The following is a 17,980-nucleotide window of genomic DNA, read 5'->3' as shown; positions in this document are numbered from 1 at the left end:
CTCTGAGGAAAAAATGCAGCTACATCTCCAACCAGAACCGATTCCTTCTGGCAATAAACACAATATATGCAATCACAGAAAACCAAACGCTTTAACTGCAGCAGAACATTACGGAAAGCTGACTGATTTTTCTAGCCAATCACAAACACTCAAATTAATATATAAGTGAAAACAAAATTCTCCTTTCTTTTTGTGACAGTAACTAATTCTGTTAGTGACGTAGAAAACCAGCTCATAATCGTAATAGTCACTGCAGAGTCATTTCAGCAACAGAAAAGGCCAAGGAAATGAACGTAAGGAAGTCCAGCTCCTCTGGAACACAGAGGTGTCGTACCCAGGGAGCCTCGGTGAGTTTTGGCTACCCTTGCCCCCTCTACATTTGTTTCAAGTAGCCCACTTCAAGTTGCATCAAGGGAAATTATCAACAAGTGTTATGGTACAAAAAAAAACAGGACAACGACTGGATGGCACAGGATCAGGAGAAGCAGAGGTCTGCTTGGAAGGCGGAAAACACGGTGTGTGGAAGTGGACCGGTGGGTGCAGTACGAGAATGCATACAGTGCTGGGCTGGAAACTCGTTCTACTGTCGTGTTCAGAGATCATAGTAACTATGATCTTATCTGGATTCAGAGATTTCAGAAAGAACACACTTCAACTAAACTGAAGTAAAAAACACAAACATCTGGAGGTCCTGTTGATGCAAGATGTGCCTAGAACTTTGGCTGATAGAGAGAAACACGTCCACTAAGGCACCCCGAGGCAATCTGACAGTGTGTTGGAGAAAACTTGGTTGTCAGTACCACGTCATTGTGGGAGTAGAGGGAACGGATCTCTTTCAGGGGACTGGCTTCTTTGGGCAAACAGTCGACAAGTTCACTGCAGTGTGCATCAAACCCCAACAAGCGGATCCCAAAGCCATGCGGGGATGAAATCATCCGGCCATCGGGACTGAAACACAGTTCTTTGATGTAACCCCGGCCCACATTGGCTTCTTCAATGCAATGAGTCAACCGCAGGGAACAACGAGGCGAGACGGGGCGCACGGGGGCTCCTTCCTGGAATTCATAGACACAAGTCCACTAAAGGGAAAGGCAGAGAAAGGAACATTGAAAGAAAAGTAAAGCACCGCAGACACCCATTCCCTCCCGCTGCACATGAAGTAACACAGAAGTGATTAATGCTATTGCTTATCTACTCTTCGATAAGCATCTGCTGTGAAACACTGAAAACAGGCCGGTCCCTAGGCATCTCCTCTGCTTTGAACTGCCCAAGCAAAACAGCTGTCCAGCATCAAAGCTGCTTTTTTAATTAAATGGATGCTAGATATAATCTTCTAAATCTAGTTTTTATCTGGAAAGATCAAAGCCTAATCCTTCGGCCAGGCATCTGCCCTAATTTAGTACACATTTAAACGAAACCTGCGATGAAGCAGAACTCAGCCTACTGTAATTTATAATTTACCATTGGCATTTTGTTCCCTTAACTTCAAAAGGAAAGAAATCTTGAAATAAGAGGGAAATGGATTTTTGAAGGAATGTTACGAACAAGCTCTGTGGCCAGCTTGTTACTTGTGAGACAGACAGGGATTTTAATGTGTGATCTAATCTCAAACCAACTGCAAAAAGAGCTCTATGGCAAAGTTGGTATCACGTTGAAAGATCCGATTTCACCCACAAGACGAAAGAAGCATTCTTAGTTCTGTTCCACTGAAATAAACACACAGGCAACAATACTAACGAGTATTTAGAAGAGAGTAAGGCAGACAATAGGACTGCTAGGTCAACCATCAGTATCAACTAACTCGATACAGTATTTGCATTTTCAAAATATTCTGTGTTGTATAGCGGTTTCATTGTAAGTACAGAACCAGCATTAAAATTTATAACAAACCTGGTCAGCTTCCATCCAGTCCTCTGCACATTTATAAGAAGTAACCATTACAAAGAGCAGCTTTCTTCAAAAACCCCCCAAACAAACAAATAAATAAAACACACCCAACCCCCCCGACCAAACCAACCCAAATTTATATCAGCTATCAAATTAACTAAACTGTTTATTATTGGTCAAGTATTCAAAGAATTCTTTGTGGTTTTGGAAAACAAATATAAAACCTGTGTGTCTTGAAAACAGAGCGGTTTGCACAACTGCCACAGCACTAGTTTTGAAATAGCCCTAGGGAAAAAAAAGTGTTTGCAAGAGGACCATCTGGTGGAAACCAAGTGTCCTGAAGGCTCCGGCTGGCCTTAAGTTGTAAGTGAACCTGGAAGTTACTTCTTCAAAACCAGGTGACCCCAAACACAAGCTGCAGGCTCTTGCTTTCTGCACGCAGTCCATGAAGAAGTCTTTTCATTATTCCTGAGCGAATTACATACTGCTTGTTTGTCTTAAAACAGGCTCCCAGTGCAATACAGCAGCTATTACATGACACTTCGCAAACAGAATCTGGGGAAACATAATCCAATGCTGGTCTTAAAGTCTGCCATTACTTCTTTAAAGCAGTATTTAGGGGAGCGAAACCTGCAAGTGGCAGATGAGCTGTAGCTGGCCTTAATACTTTGAGTAAAGGCTTGAAACGGGTTCTGCCAGGAAGATCAGTGATACCCCCTTTAAGTTTTAGGATGGGAGTTGAGACCAAGGCACTTCGACGTTACATGAGCATCACTGGAGTTCACCATATTAACACTGATGGTGTGGCAGTTTCATGTAGACGCAGAAATATGCCATGAGGTTTTTTCACAGCACTGCAGGAGCAGCCTCTGGAAGCTTTCATCAGCATGGCAGGAACACTTGTCCCTGGAGCACCAATGGAGGCAGAAATCATTCCAAAGGCACTCGAGGAATTCAGAGGAGCTTCCCTGTTCAACTTAAACCATGCTCACCAGAACATAACTCGTAATACTCTTTCTCTTCCAAGTTCACACCTCCTATATTTTGCAGGCAAGTATTTTTAAGTCATGTATTTGGCAGCACAACTACTGTTTGAAAACTTGTAACAGAGCTGGGAACTATAAAATATATTCTGTGAAAAAGCCGGGCCACAGGAGCGCTTAATGCAGGACACAGTTATACAAGGCCAAAAAAACCCAGCTCATAATCTTGATGTAAAATTAATGTGTTTGTAAGCAAAAATAACTAACCTATTCAAATGCAAATTTACCCCAAAACAAGGAAATTTCAATGCAGTTGTATGATCATACATCTTACTCAACTTTTTTTTTTAAAAAAAAAACAAACATATTTGTTTTACCTCCTGGTCATCTGTATTACTTGAGCACCGAAGAAGCGTAGCCCACCCTTTTGGATGTAGCTGTAGTGACGTAATGCAATTCCCTCGATCTCTTTCTCCAGGAACCTCTGGTGTTAAGACCTCCAAACTATTTCTAGGTGATCCACCTAGAAGGAGAAGTCAACTGTAAGTCTCAACGAAGTCTATACATTGACATTCACCTCTCTCATCAGTCTGCTGCTGCCACTAGGTCAAACATGTGACACTTGCATCTGGCTGCTAGAAAAGATCTCTCCTTTATGAAAGAACAAATCAAAAGAGACGTTATATGAACCACTGAAGCTAACACCAATGGGCTCACTCCTGACTTCAAATAGCTTCTTTTTTGAAATTTGCCTTCCAAGACCTGCATTAAATCACCTCATGTTACGAACTAAGTCAGACTTAAGTTTCCACACATACACTCTTCATTACCATTAAAACAAAGTCTAAAGAGTGGGTTTTTTTGTAAGTACTGCTGGGTCTCATGTCCTGTCCAAATTCCTTCCAAAGTCTGCTCAGCTGTAGGCAGCGTGCCTTCCCTCTCCCCCTCACCCCTAGAAAGCTTTTCACAGGTAAAATCATGCTCAGGCATCCAGATAAGCTGCCTCCTTTCATAAGTATGTTTGAAGATCTCACAACCATGAGTAGTCAAAACTTAACATTAAACTTATTTTAAACTGCTTGTGATTCACAGAGCATTTACCAATTTACCAAGGTCATGGTGATTCTCTGAAAGTGTATCCGAGATTCAGAGGAAGCCTGCTAATCCCAGGATCATGAGTTTTCATACCTCTGTAGTTAGATAGGACTTGGTTTGTAATCAGAACTTCACAAAATACTCTGTCTACATTGAAAACCTGTCTGCATACTCTTTTTCTATGTTACTGACTCCTCATAGAGAAACTGCGGATGCATATTCCCACCGTTAAAGAAAACAAAAAGCAAAACATAGCTTTGTTCTGCTCTGTTGATGGTTTGGTTTTGGTTTTGTTGTTTTCCCTAAAGGTCATTCACGCAAACTTTGCTGGAAAAAAAAGCACAAGGAAAAGGGAGTGCCTCTATATAACAATAATGTATTACTATAAAATAAAGATCTTGTTGCTGTTATCAGATTTCTTGGAAGAAAATTACTAGATGCCAAGACTTCGGTGTGCAATGATATTTTATGATTTAATACAAGTCATAGCAACACTATTCTTTGAGAAGTGACAAAACTGCATTTTTCACTATTATACTCTGGCCTCTTCTGGGTACAATGAGTCAAAATCCATGATTTTTTATGATTTAAAAAAAAAAAAATCTTTTCCTACCTTCCCGCTGGGACGACCGTGACATGTGTTTCTCAGACAGTGGAGCTGAATCATTCTGGTGACATGGTGAACCAGCTACTCGAGGACCAGACGAACCTGATGACGAACCTGATGACGTTATGTCTGCAAACAGCATCAGCCATGTGAACATAACAGCTCAGTACACCCACTTACTATGCATGTCCCCCAATTAACCCTCCCTAGAAATGTTAAGTAAAGGGCAAGGGTAAGGCATCTGGTTAAAAAAACACTTTTCAAAGCTTAGTTTATAGTCTAAAAGTACCATTCTGTTTGAGCGCCATACAAATCGACTGCCAGCACAACAAACTACTGGGAGCAAGAAGCGAGCTGCATTCATTCCTCCTCGTGCACCGTCACTACTAGAAGCTGGAGTATGAATTTTTCGCCAGGCCACTCCCTTTATATCCTGACACACCACATGGCAGAGTTTGCCAGTATTTTGCTCTGTTACTGCCACAAAGCAGGAGGAAGCAGCGAAATTTCAGAGCATGCAATTCTTCCAGGTCTGCTGTTGAGAGCAACCACACCACTACCCCAAAGTCATGAGCAGTCGTCTGGAGCTCATACACAGCCAGCCCACTCAACACGAGTTGTTTCTTTTATCACAGGACCAAGGACAGTAGATAAATAAAACTAGAGACTGCCAGCACAAAATTCCACAGGCACTATATCCTGTAGCACTGAAGTCTTGATACCAAAAATCAAACCTAGACCCTTTTAGCTGAGTCAGAACATACCACTCAGCAGTACAGATGTGTGTGACTCCTCAACAACAGAGCAGCTACTGTGCCGAAGAGTTCCTCGGCAGAATCCTTCCAGCTCCACCTCTGCCTTCTCGTGCTAGCTAAGAGTACACCATAAAACACCTCTAACACAGAAGCTGCCACCAACTTTTCCACAAGCATTCACCTGAACTTGATGTAGTCCTCCTAGCTCTTAAAATCGGGTAGCTGCCAACCTCTAAAGATTTGTTTAGGTCAAGGTCATGCAAAATCAGAAGATATCCAGAGGAGGTTGAGATCAACATTTTGGAACAGTCTGGTGTCAGCCTCATTCTCATAAGAAAACGGGTGTGAAAAAACTTCTTGTGGGGACATCCGTCTTCTGTGCACCTGGACAGTGAAAAAAACCACAACAAATGGCTGCAATTAGCTTCAACTCAAGTCCCTAACAATGTCCAGAAGAGTCCAAGATGTGCTAAGCATCCTTGTTCACCCTAAAGCTTTTTTTGAGTACTGTCTTCACCCTATTTAAATCAGATTTTAATGAAATGGCAGAAGTCACGTTTTCATATTACCACAACAAAGAAGACAGAACTTTTTAAAAAAATAAGAACTACATTTTGGCACAACAGCAAGAAAAGTTCTCTTTTTAGCTACTGGACTGTTACCATATAAAGGTGATGTAAGCTCTTGATAAGGGCTATAAACTAATCACAGTACTTAAGATGCATTATAGCACCATTCAAGGAAGCAGGTTTTCCACCATGTACAGAAGAACCCTACCCTTGTGTGTTCCAGAAACACAACAGCACGAACACAGCCACGTACCTATTTGTGTCCCAGATGATCACGTTTCCATCAAACCCTGACGTTACCAGTAATCTCGTATTGGTATCGTACTCGATGTTCTTAACCCAGCTGGTGTGACCATGTAAAGTGCACACTTTTGTGTTCAGCTTTCTCAAATCCCAAAGTGCTATTGTAGTGTCATCAGAACAAGTGGCAAACAGTCGATTATCCAGAAACCTGAAAATGGGAGAGAAATACTGTGGCTTCTTAGTGCCTAATTTAAATATTCTTAAGCAGGAATTTAAGCTAACACAGAAATAGAGTGGCCACACAAAAAAAAATTAACATACAGCAGAAAGTTTGCCCACTGTCCTAGGTTACAGTGTAAGATGTGCCCCCCCCCCAAAAAAAAGTATTCTATTACCATCTTCATGAGCTATTGAGACCAGGTGGGGCGGTGCTCCCTGCCTCCCCCCCTCTGGACTATCTCCTGTTACTGGGCACAACAATGCCTTATCGCCTGACCCATCGGTAACTCACTCCTGGACTATCTCCTGTTAATGGCCCATCAAGGAACTGCCTCACGACTCCCCATCCCATTGTGAGATGCTCCGCCCGGGGGGAAGGAGCCAAGCAGTCCATGCTAAATAAAAACTGAGATCTCGAACACCCTAGCAGCCTTCTTCCACTGGATTCCCAGAGGAGCTTTTCCCCCCCACTGAAGTTCCAGAGGACAAGAGCTACCTACCTACCACTGGACCTTCGGAGGAAGACCAGACCCTTTTACCTGATTGCTGCTTCCACAGAACTACATCCATCGCTTCAGGAGGACTGCAGCCAGCATCTTATCGGACTGCTACTGCCACCCTGACAGAGGGTCAGGTTGTATTTCTGACTCTGTCAGTGTAAACCAGTGGGTTGGGGTTTTTTTTCTGCCTTGTGTTATATATATATGTTAGTAAAGAACTGTTATTCCTATTCCCCATATCTTTGCCTGAAGGCCCCTTAATTTCAAAATTATAATAAATTGGAGGGAAGGGGGTTGCATTTTCCATTTCAAGGGAGGCTTCTGCCTTCCTCCGCAGACACCTGTCTTTCAAACCAAGACACCCACAAAACATTTTCATTAAAAAACAGTACAGTTGGGATATGAGCCAGTAGCAGCAAGCCAGTAAACCTGCAGAAGCATAGCAGAAGTGGGGTTTTGGTTTTGTTTTTTGGTTTGGTTGGGGTTTTTTCAGTTTGGTTTTTTGTTGTTGTTGTGGGGGTTTTTGTGGGGTTTTGTTTGGGTTTTTTTGTGGGTTGTTTGGTTGGTTTTTTTTTTTTTTTTTTTTTTAAAAAAAACCAAATCATGTAAACATCACACAACCACCAAACCACCAGTGGAACAAAGGCTCACATAATCCCTGTGGTGACTACATCAGTTATACATCTGGACAATACTCAGCTTTAAACTTACCAGTTCTTTGTAAGACACAAATGTCCCAGGACCACTGGCAAAGTATTCCCATTGACTGGTTTGGCAGTCCCTGCAGCAGAGGTCTTCCAGCCTAGACTGTTTGTAATTTATGCCTTTCATCTTCCTCAGCGATTCTTTCTTCAGTTCAGACTACAAAAGATCCTACCAGCTCTTAACTAGTTAAACCCATGCTCCTCTTTACTCTCTTAATTTCTACCCACATATCCACCCTTGTTCTTTCCCTACTATTCTGTAAACCTTCCTCTCTTCCCCACCACAGACATAATCTCCCTGCACAAAAAGGAGGTTTTCAAAATGAAGATCACCTTTTGTCATTCCTACTGGAAGCCCCCTATGGCTTTTAAACCTTGCTGCTGGGTACGGTGCACATCCTGCCAGCTTCGCTGGAACACAGGGCGTCCTGTTTAACTCGAACAGCTAACGCCTGAACGCCTCCCCCTCCACAAGGCCTGATGCTGCTCTGTACCACAGACGGTCACTCGGCCTCCAATACTGTCAGTCCCGACTGAAAGTTCTCACCACATCTTGTCCACGCTGGCACAGGCCGAACACAGTGCTCGTAGCAAAGCCCGTGACAGGAGTCGAGTGACGGGGACCCGTGTTCAGAAATGCCCTGCCGAGCCAGCCCAGCATGGACCGTGGCGGAACAGCCCGTGCTGGAAATGCTCAGTGCCAGGCTCACCTGGGTGCTGGTGAGGCAATCCCATGCCGTGCTCTTACCACAAGGCTGTTACAGGTGATGAATCTCCAGAGGCTCATTCCAACCAGACCTCCTGCCACTCCATGACACTTGAGGCACACCACCTGGCTGCACCACGCACACTGAAAAGCTGGCCCTGTGGTTTTACACGGGACATACAATGGTGCTTTTCCAACAGATTTAATTCAGCGGATTAGCTGTCCAATGTACAGCTTGCTTTACTAACCACATGGCTCACACTACACACAGTACTGCTATCCTGGAAACATGTACTAGATTTAAATCTGAGCAGCACTGTCACTGTTGGCACATTTTCCCAGACTACCCTTCATTTCACCTTTGTCCACCTTTTGCTTTGGAGCCCGTACAGCTCCGCAATGCCCCAGGAGCACTGCTCACTGCAGCTGCAGGGCTAGGAGGACCTGTGCAGACCTCCTGCATCCAGGGAGGTTTTGTACCACCTGGACAGTCTCAACAGTTTCCATGAAAAAGCAACGGGCTTTTGCTCCCACATTTCTGCCTTTCCCACAGTACAGTTCACATGTTTGAAGCAGGCATGTGAAGCTGGGTTTTTCAAATGCACAGAAGCAGGTAGGCATATCAAAGTGCAAGTGCAGAGCGCTGTTTAGGATGAGAATTTCAGATCATCTTTGGAAGCAGCAGCTGCACAAGTGGCACAGGCTACCCAAATTTATGGACTACTTCAATACAGATGGGCATTTGAGTGGTTTGAGTTTGAATCACAAGATAACAGGAAATTCTGCTTAACTCAAACTACTGCAAGAGCAGTGCTGCTCTATATTTCACAAGATATTTACAGACCTGCAGTTCTACAGTACGCTTTTACGCAGCAGTGATTTGTATCACATGCATAGTGCTCCAAACGCACTGTGTATGTTCTGTGCTTAGCAGGTCTTGAGGTCCTGCTTTCTTAACAGATGACAGGCTTGTCAATAATGTCATATTGGCAGAAGATGAGGAAGTGGAAAAGAATATGGGTCATACTAGTTGGGTTACTACACTGATCGGATTAAGTACTTCGCCTGTTCAGGTGGTAATTCTTTATCAGGATAATCTCTGATCTTCAGCCCAAATTTGATGTATATATCACTCCTGCGTGAAGTAGTACGAGGCAGCCTGATGACCTTCAAGTGACTAAAAGAAGGAAAGAATATCTGATGTAAAATCACTCCATCAGACAGAAGGGGATAGAGCATCTGGAACCGGCACTAAAAAGGCATAGCTAGGTAATAAATCGAATAATTTGGGTCTAGAGGTTAGTGAAGCAAATGCAAGACTTTTCAAAAACACCAAGTGATGAAAAGACTTAGTTTGAAAGCGTACTTAGACAAGTTATTTGGTTCACGGAGAAAAGCACTGATAAAATTATTTAGTTCACATTACACAGATCAAAGTTTATCATACTCCACTCACACTGCAATTTATGCATGCCCTTACTTTTAGAAAGGCAAAGCATACTGTTTTGGGTTTGGAATTCATGCCTGATTGTCCTGGTTTGGGCTAAATCAGAACTAATTCTGGTTTAGTGCTTTTAACTTTTCAGTTAAGTCTCCTTTAACTAACGGCATTTTCTGAAACAGCAGCATGTTTTTCCAGACAGTGACTGCTCCCAGCAGTGATAAGGCCTGATGTTTATAGTTCATACCAAGGAATGGGATGCAGAGAGGCCCTTGCTTATACTTGTTTTTACAGCGACCAAGGTCACTGCTAAATCTTGTACTCCATGTTGGGGTGCCAAGAGTGAAAAGGGTCGCACCTACAGGGAGAAGCGAACTGGACAGGTGACCCAAACCTGACCAAGAGAGTGTTCCATCCCATATACGTCATATTCAGTATAAAGCTGAGAGATCACGAGGGTCTCTCTCTTCTTCGATGGCCGACATCTGAGGAGGACTCTGTCTGTTCTTCTGTCATCGGTCCCGATCCGTGCATCCCTGAATCCAGTGCCTGAGTCCAGCTCCTGTATCCCATCCCTGCCTGCTGCCGAGTCCAGCCTGGGACTGCCCCAGTGCCAGCCCTGCAGCGTGGTGGTGACGTATTGTCATCAGGGTGGGGGGAGCTGGGTTCGGTATTGGTGTTGTATATATTTGTACATATTGTATATATTTCATTTTTTCCTTATTCTTATTATTTCTTTTCTTTTATTGTTATTGTTCCATTAAAGCTGTTTTAGTTTTCTTTTCCAAACCGTAAAGTCTCTCTCCCTTGTTCTCTCTCCTTTTCCCTTTTGGGAGGGGAGAGGGGTTAGTAGAGAGCATCTGTCACTCGTTAGTGGCCAGCCCAGCCTCAAACCGTGACACTAATGAAGGCATTTTGAAAAAAAAAGAGCCCCACCTGATGTAAAAGGGAAAAAAAAAAACCTATCCAAAACCAACCAGAAGTAGCTGCATGTGAATACAAGACAAGAACGATCTACACAAAGACATGTGATAAGTTAACCCTAGAAACAGCATTTTATCTTTTAGACTTAGAACCAGGCTACACCATGTAAAAACAGCAACAATTCCAACGAACAATAACCAAATACAATGGGAAGAATCCCACATTTCAGATTTTCAGGGCAGCAGTGTATACCTCTTGCCTGGATAAATCCAACATTTCCCTTTATCTTGGATGCTACAGGCAATCCTGCTTCACCCACCACAAGCAGGTTTCAGAAGAAATAAACAGGTAGATACAAATGGTATTGAACTGCTTTCATATAGGGAACAGCCAAGTAGACTAGGATTCACTTGAAACACAGGTAACTGAAGGTGCGTATGACTCAGGCATATAAAACTGACTCACGCGGAGAAGTAAACAGAGATGAATTGTGCCTTGTCTTCCCACTTGTCTTCATGCCTTGTCTTCCCACAAAAAACCTAGAGGGCCTCACACTAAGCTAGCAAGTTTTAAAAACGCTATTAAATACTCCTTGAAACACATTTGTGCCATGGAGCTCTGCCACGGGAGAGTTTTAAGTAAGCTCAAAACCTGACCAAATTCAGGTGGAAAAAAATGTCTGCTTCAGATAATTACACACAAATCTCCAGCAACGTAGAGACTACTGGAAGAGGACCTCCACACGATTCCCTGTTCACACATACCTCTGAGGCACCTGCTGTAGCACACAACAGTAATGGTATTTACTTTTTGTGCTTATTACAAGGAATTTCTGTAGTACTATAGTGCTTGGAGTCCTGCTTATTAAGCAGAAACAATACTTCATGCAATGCTGCACTAACCACATATTACAGAATATAGTTACATTCCTTGCAACTAAGTTTATAACAAGGAACAAACGGGGCCATGCAGGAAAACACAGAAAAAGATGCCAATATCCTAAAAAGACAAAATAGAGCTTTAAGAAGCACTTTGAAAGAAAGGAGGACCTTAGTCTGGTGATTAACAGTAGGTCTAAGAGTCATCTGTTCGGAGGTAGTACTGGTATTTGTATGTAAATCAAACTACACAGAGAAAAGAGGTTTAAGGACCAAGAACAGACTTACAAAGCCCCACAGACAGAGACAGACAAAGTGGAAAGAAAGGAAACCCTTTGAATAAGGGAAGAGAGTGGCAGGACATTTCAATGCTGTTCTCAACCAAGGAATGAGATAAATTTTCAAGACCAACACAGCTAACTGCAATCGAGACAGCCAAAGGGTCAAGGAGCCTGCAACAGAATGCTCTTTGTAAAACATGACCCGGACAAACTCACTGGAAACCCCAGCAAGAGCAATGTGAATGTACAGATCAGATACTGAGTTAGGGATGCATAAAAATCAAAATAAATCTGGTCTGCCTTTGCCTGACGATATCTTGATAACATGGCTTTATTTCTCACCTAGCTTTCTCTAAAAACTAAGCACGTTTAAAGGACAACCACTGGCATGCCAGACACGTGAAAAGCTGTATTTCCTTACAGAAAAGCCCATTCTCAACATCTCTTCTATTTATATCAGCTAGCCCCAGCTTTTACTTTAGCTTTTCTGAAAGACATCCAACTGATTTACAACTTCAGTCTCTTCTAAAAAGGACAGGCAACTGGTGAAAAACATTGGTTTATCCAATGAATGTGTAAAGATACTGGCACCCCACATTTCATTCAGCTCTTTTGAGGGGAAATCCTCAGATTGCTTCTACAGTTATCTTCTTGTGGGTTTTTTTTTGTTGGTGTTGTTTGTTTGGCTTTAGTTTTTGGGTTTTGGGTTGGTTTATTTTGCTTTGAGAATCTGAGTGATGAGGGGCTGCAATATTGTCCACAAGGTTAAAAAGCGTTTGAAGTTCACATGTCAGAGTTTATACTCAGAATCAGAACAGCTAAAAATAGTAGAATTTAAAAGGAAAAACATTACATGACAAAAATACTGATAATTTAGGTTCCCGTGCTTGCTGCTTCTCACTTCATCCTGAGAAACAGGCAAAGGATTTAAACCATAAAGACTGGGTTTAAATTGAATCACAGAAGCCACTTCACTTTCCCAGCTCTCCTATATCATACCAGTATTTATAGCAGCCAATCTTTGTTTGGAAATTTCTATGCATCTATGGTAATTACTCTTACGGTCCAAAGTAGCAGCCATATTATATTCACATAAATATCTGATCTTGCTACAGCCTTGGGACTCGCACTTCAAACATAAATCACACACTACTTGTTACACTCTGATTTACTGTGTTCATTCAGGGCATTCCAAAGGCCAGTTAAAACAAGTGGTAACACCTTAACACTCTTCCCTTCCCATAAACTGCAGCTCCTCCATCACCAAAACCACCTGCCACCATTATACACCACCACCACTTTCAGACTCCTCTTCCTCCCTTCTGCAGCCTTTCACCACCTCCAATACCAAAGAGATGGAAAATGGCACAAACTGCAGCCTAATGGCTTCACAAAACCCATTCTCTCCAAGAAAGTGTGTAACACAAACTTAGCACACTGTCGTAAGAAAAGCATCTATGTTAAGACAAAATATTCTTTCTGACCTACCTGATATTATTTACACAGTCTTCATGAGCTTCAGAGAGAGTTTTGATGTGCTTTGAAGATATTGGGTCAAAAAGCAGTACTTCAGTCTGTTCACAAGCAACAGTCAACACTGACCTGCAGGGGAGCGGAGCAAAGCAAAACATTAGTAATCACTAAAAGAAATGACATCTGTGCGCATCCAGCTAACCTCCATTCCCCATCCTCACAGAAACACAGCTTCACCATCACTTAGCTTGGCTTTCTGTTCACACCAGACAGGATCTGCTGCAGCATGCTTATTTTTTTTACTGCCTTCTTGCAGATGCCTATTCTCAGGCACCTAATACATGAAAACCACAAAAGAACAACAATATGTTGTTTGGGCCTGGAGAAGTTAACTTCTCTCACTCCTTTCTGAAAGCGCAGGACTCTTCTTCTGCCTGGCTGTGGCATAACTAATGCACAGCTAGTGCATTTGCTGGACGGACCACGTGATCTTTTAATTTGCCCTTTTTTTAACATGCAAGCTATGTACTTCATAGAGTAAATGATGGCATTATTTGAGTCACACAGTTAAGCGTATTTACATCAGTGGTTTTTTTAGAAGTTACTTGACAGTGATTTGTCCCATCACTGCAGTGCATGAACTCGATGGTTCCTGTCTGGGAAAAAGGAAAAATCAAGCTCTGGCATGAAACCCACTGGTTTGTTCAAGTCAGGATATTTGCTTAATGTTGCAGGAAAAGACAACAGCACCCAAAAGTAAGTGGAAAGGCATCTACTCCGAAATTCTAGTGCCTATTTCCCATATGACTATGCCTACCTCATGGTATCCCCCCATCCATTCATTGGCAGCACTTTTTGGGGGGTTCTGAGACACTGTAGTTTGCTTTTTGGGGTGTGCTACAGCATGCACGGGTCTGGCAGAGGCCGTATTGAGGAAGCACAGACCGCTCCAAGCGCTGGCAGCTGCTGGCATCTGCCCACAACCAGCCACCTCTGGGTACCCTGCGCTCTGCCACTGCACAAACCCTCAGTAAAGAGGGCAATGGACAGTAACAACCCCCTCTGATCTCCCTCCCTCATCAACTGCAACAATATCCCTCAAGGCCTTTACAGATGCTACCCCAACCACACCACCACTTCCTAAAAAGCAGCCAGTGCTAAAGTGCAACCACTGACTTCTTCAGGGCAAAGGCATACCCCTTCCTCGCCTCCTTCCGAAACACCGACTTTGACGGCTACTTGGTTTGGCATCCACCCAAAAGCGGCATAAAGATGACATTCAGACCACATATTCGGGAGCAGAATTTTAAAAACAAACTCCAAAGGTTAACACCCTTCTCCAATAATCTGACTACCCAGGCAGCTCTGCAGACTGCCTGCATTTTTCTACATCAGAATAGCATGAAGCCAGTAAATTTTTTGGGCTAAATTTTAAATTTTCTGCTAAAGGCAGAAATAAGACTGATCCAAAGGTTTAATTAAAATATCTAGCCTTTCTGCAACTGAGCCAGTTTTCACTAAAACCTTATATTATAAAGTTTAGACTTAAAAGTTTTGCTTTTTTAAATAGCAGGAAGTCAGGGGATTGCTACCAGCATCACATGCTATTAACTACAAAGAAAAAGAGTTCTCTGACAAGAGATGTTGTTTTCCAAATGCAGTAATGTTGTTATGGAAGTGACGGTCAAACAACAGCAAGGCATCGGCACTGGTTTAAACCGGGCATTAGCAGAGACTCAGGCTGGGAACACGGCTAACTGTTATCCACATTTTTTTTAGATTAATTTCACAACAGACACTAAACCAGGCTACCATTACTACTCTGAGGACACAGAAAAGTCCGGAGCAAGATTTAGTATCTGACTGCATCACCTAATTCACTTGCCAAAACCAGAACAAATTCCAAGAACTACAATTTCAAAGATGTTAACTCCTTTAAAAGAAAAACCACCTTTTCTTCCCCACATGAAGGCCTCCTTGTACCCATTTACAGTTTTCCTTGGAGAAAAAAAAAAATAATTAAAAAATCAAAGACCTTGTCCAGGATACACATTATTTGTGAATGAAGCGAGAGAGATCTCGGCAGAGAGTTCACAGGGGAGGGCTCCCACCAGCACTGAAAACACCAACTGCCCACAGCCTGGGCAGGCCGTCTAGCTTTGCCCCAGCCTCTCCCAGGGTATCGGTATTCACTGGATCGGTGCACACTGAAAAGGTCTGACCAAGCACCAACGACGCCACAGTGACAGTGGAGTTTGGCCTGCTTAAATTAGTGAAGCCAACCTCCAGGAAAGCTCATCGCTGCAGCACCTCTGACCACTACAGCAGCGTCACAGCACAAGGGCAGTCCGTCCCTGCAACCCCTGGTCCACAAAGCAAGCTCCCCACGGGCAGGCCGGACCTAACTGGCAGCACACACACAGCCCAAAGGCAACATCCCCGCCATGGCCCCACAACAGCATTTGGAGGGGCCAGAAGCCGACAGAAGGGGTGAGGAACAGGGATGCAGCACCACTAACCACAGTCGCTTCCCTTCAGGGAGGCTACAGAGAGCCCAGAAGTCTCTGCTGCACAGAACGGGTCTGGCCAGCACGAGTTAGGGCAGCTCCACAACTGCTCTAGGCTGAGCCTAACCAGCAGAAAATCAGGCAGGTTTGGGCTGTTTCATTTGGTCTCAAGGCAGCCGAGGTTCAGTGCCACGGTGCCAACTTACGCCCAATGCCACCTGTGGTCCGCTGGGCCAAGCACAGCAGCCACACTAAACACTGGCTCCACAGGTTTATCCCTTTGACATGAGCAGCTTTTTGCTGGGTTTGTTTTTGGAGAGGGAAGGTCCCTGATTTAGCTCACCAGGCAGCCTCGCAAGCATCAAGCACAAGGCAGGTGGGAGGAATACAGATTTACACCTTTTGCCAGAAACTTGCACAATAATCTTAAACCACAGCCCAGCTGTACTGCTACTGCAGCTGACAGTTTCTACACCAGTACAGAACATCCATGTGTGGGTATTTTTCCAACTTTCTCACTGTCGCTAAGCCAGCAGAGCAATCCCACCGCCATGTGCAGCAGAGAGGACCCTGTGCCTTGGGAACCTTAAGCACACCTGGATGGGGATCTGCATCTCTAAAGTCATCTGAGAACAGCTTTGACAGTTCCTGGACCTTAACTTTGTCCTCTTCAGAAAAGAGAGGAATGAATAAGGAGTTGAAACTTGGCTTTACAGCAACACCGTGCAATATCGTCACGAGTTCAGGTGCTCATTGAAACCAGAACTCTGTTCTGATGAAAACTCATGGAAAACAGAAAAGCTGACTAGCCATCAAGGGTTACAAAGATTTCAATTCTGACTACCCAAACCAAAAACACTGTTGGCACTACCCTAGGCTGCATGGTCTTTCTGCCAAGAAAACCTCACCTACAAGCATACGGGAATATCCAAATATGCAGATATCCCCTAACGACCTCACACTGGCTTGAGCCAGTGTGCCAGGACTTCTTTTATTCTAAATGCGTCCAACTGTCACTTGCTTTCACCTACGCTGCTACACAAGTGTCCTACAGGACACCTCTAAACGCATTTGCCAGCACACCCCACAGCATTCCTGAGCCCTTAAATGAATAAATAAGTACTGCATTTCAGAAAGACACTTAGCTCTCTGAGGACATCTAACACGAACGCTTTTGCTAGTCACAGAAATGGTTCCACCACCTTGTTCTCAGCCTTGTGCCTCAGTTTCTCGCCTCCCCGTCTCCTGAAGGAGGGGCCGCCGAGGCGCGGGGAGCGTGGCTGGGCCGCGGGAAGCGCACCCGGTCCCGGGGAGCCCTCTGCCACCGCTCTCCTGCTCCACCCGCGCTGTTCTGTCCCGCTGCCGGCAGCGCGGCCACCAGCCCGCCGCGGAACACAGCCAGACGGCTCACGGCGAGCAGGCGGGGGCGGCGGAGCGGGGCGGCCGCCGCACGGCGCCGCGGCGAGCCCTGCCTCCCCCGGTGCTCCTACGTCCGAGCCACCTCAGGCCTCACGGCAGCCCCGCCGCGGACACATCACCAGAGCGGCCCCCCGAGCAGAGAGCGGCGGGCCTGGGGGAGCACCAGCACCCGGGAGGAGCTTCCGCGGAGCGCACGGCGGGCTCCACGCCGCCCGCCCGGGGGCCGACGGGCCAGGGGCCCGAGGGAGTGGGGAGCCCTACCCGTCGGGCGAATACTCGAGGTTGAAGACAGCGCCGTGCGTGCGGGTGCTGAGGTACACGGAGTCGGCGGGCTGGATGGAGCCGTACAGCCCGGTCATGGCGCGGAAGGTGTCCCGCGCCGGGTCCACGGCGGCGCTGCGGCCCAGGCAGCGCCCGCGCAGCCACCCGAACAAGCCGCCCCCAGCCGCCGCCGCCCGCGGGGAGGTGGGCGGCAGCGCCTGCTCCATGCCGGCAGGCGAGCCGGGCCCCGGGGCCGCTGGGCCGCCAGTCCCCGCCCGGACTGCCTCCGCCTTGGCGCTCATGGTGCGCCGGGCCCGGGCACCGCCGGGCCGCGCCTCCGTCTACCCTTCGCCAGCCGCACCGCGCCTGCGCGCCCGCCGCCCCGCCCCCCGCCCCGCCCCTTGCGCCGCCACCGCCCTCTCGCGTGACCGCCCCTCCCGCCGCGGCGGCGGCCACGTGACAGCCGCGTCAGGCGGAGGAGGGCGAGGCCCCGTGGCTCGTGCTCCTCCCGCGCCTGGGGCTCCCCGC

At 45.5% G+C, this 17,980-nt stretch overlaps 1 protein-coding gene across 2 annotated transcripts; it reads right to left on the bottom strand.

Annotated features, from left to right (window-relative positions):
- Nucleotides 1-184: 184 nt before the first annotated feature.
- DCAF10 (DDB1 and CUL4 associated factor 10) lies at nucleotides 185-17,754 on the bottom strand. 2 transcript variants are annotated; one of them, XM_086479516.1, is made up of 7 exons: nucleotides 17,453-17,754; nucleotides 13,281-13,394; nucleotides 6,150-6,347; nucleotides 5,503-5,711; nucleotides 4,579-4,686; nucleotides 3,248-3,393; nucleotides 185-1,079 (listed from the first exon to the last, which is right to left on the bottom strand). In XM_086479516.1, exons 1-7 carry the CDS (start codon nucleotides 17,752-17,754, stop codon nucleotides 711-713), a joined length of 1,446 nt encoding a protein of 481 aa, XP_086335642.1. In that variant the 3' UTR covers nucleotides 185-710. The 2 variants fall into 2 exon arrangements, with proteins under 2 accessions (XP_086335642.1, XP_086335641.1); XM_086479515.1 differs by having other exon boundaries at nucleotides 4,579-4,701; nucleotides 5,509-5,711.
- Between the last annotated feature and the right edge of the window lie 226 nt (nucleotides 17,755-17,980).

This window comes from Leptosomus discolor, chromosome Z, assembly GCF_034619465.1.
Source record: "Leptosomus discolor isolate bLepDis1 chromosome Z, bLepDis1.hap2, whole genome shotgun sequence".
Taxonomy (NCBI): Eukaryota; Metazoa; Chordata; class Aves; order Leptosomiformes; family Leptosomidae; genus Leptosomus; species Leptosomus discolor.
The sequence above is the reverse complement of the archived record's forward strand: the minus strand, read 5'-3'. Positions and strand labels throughout refer to the sequence as shown.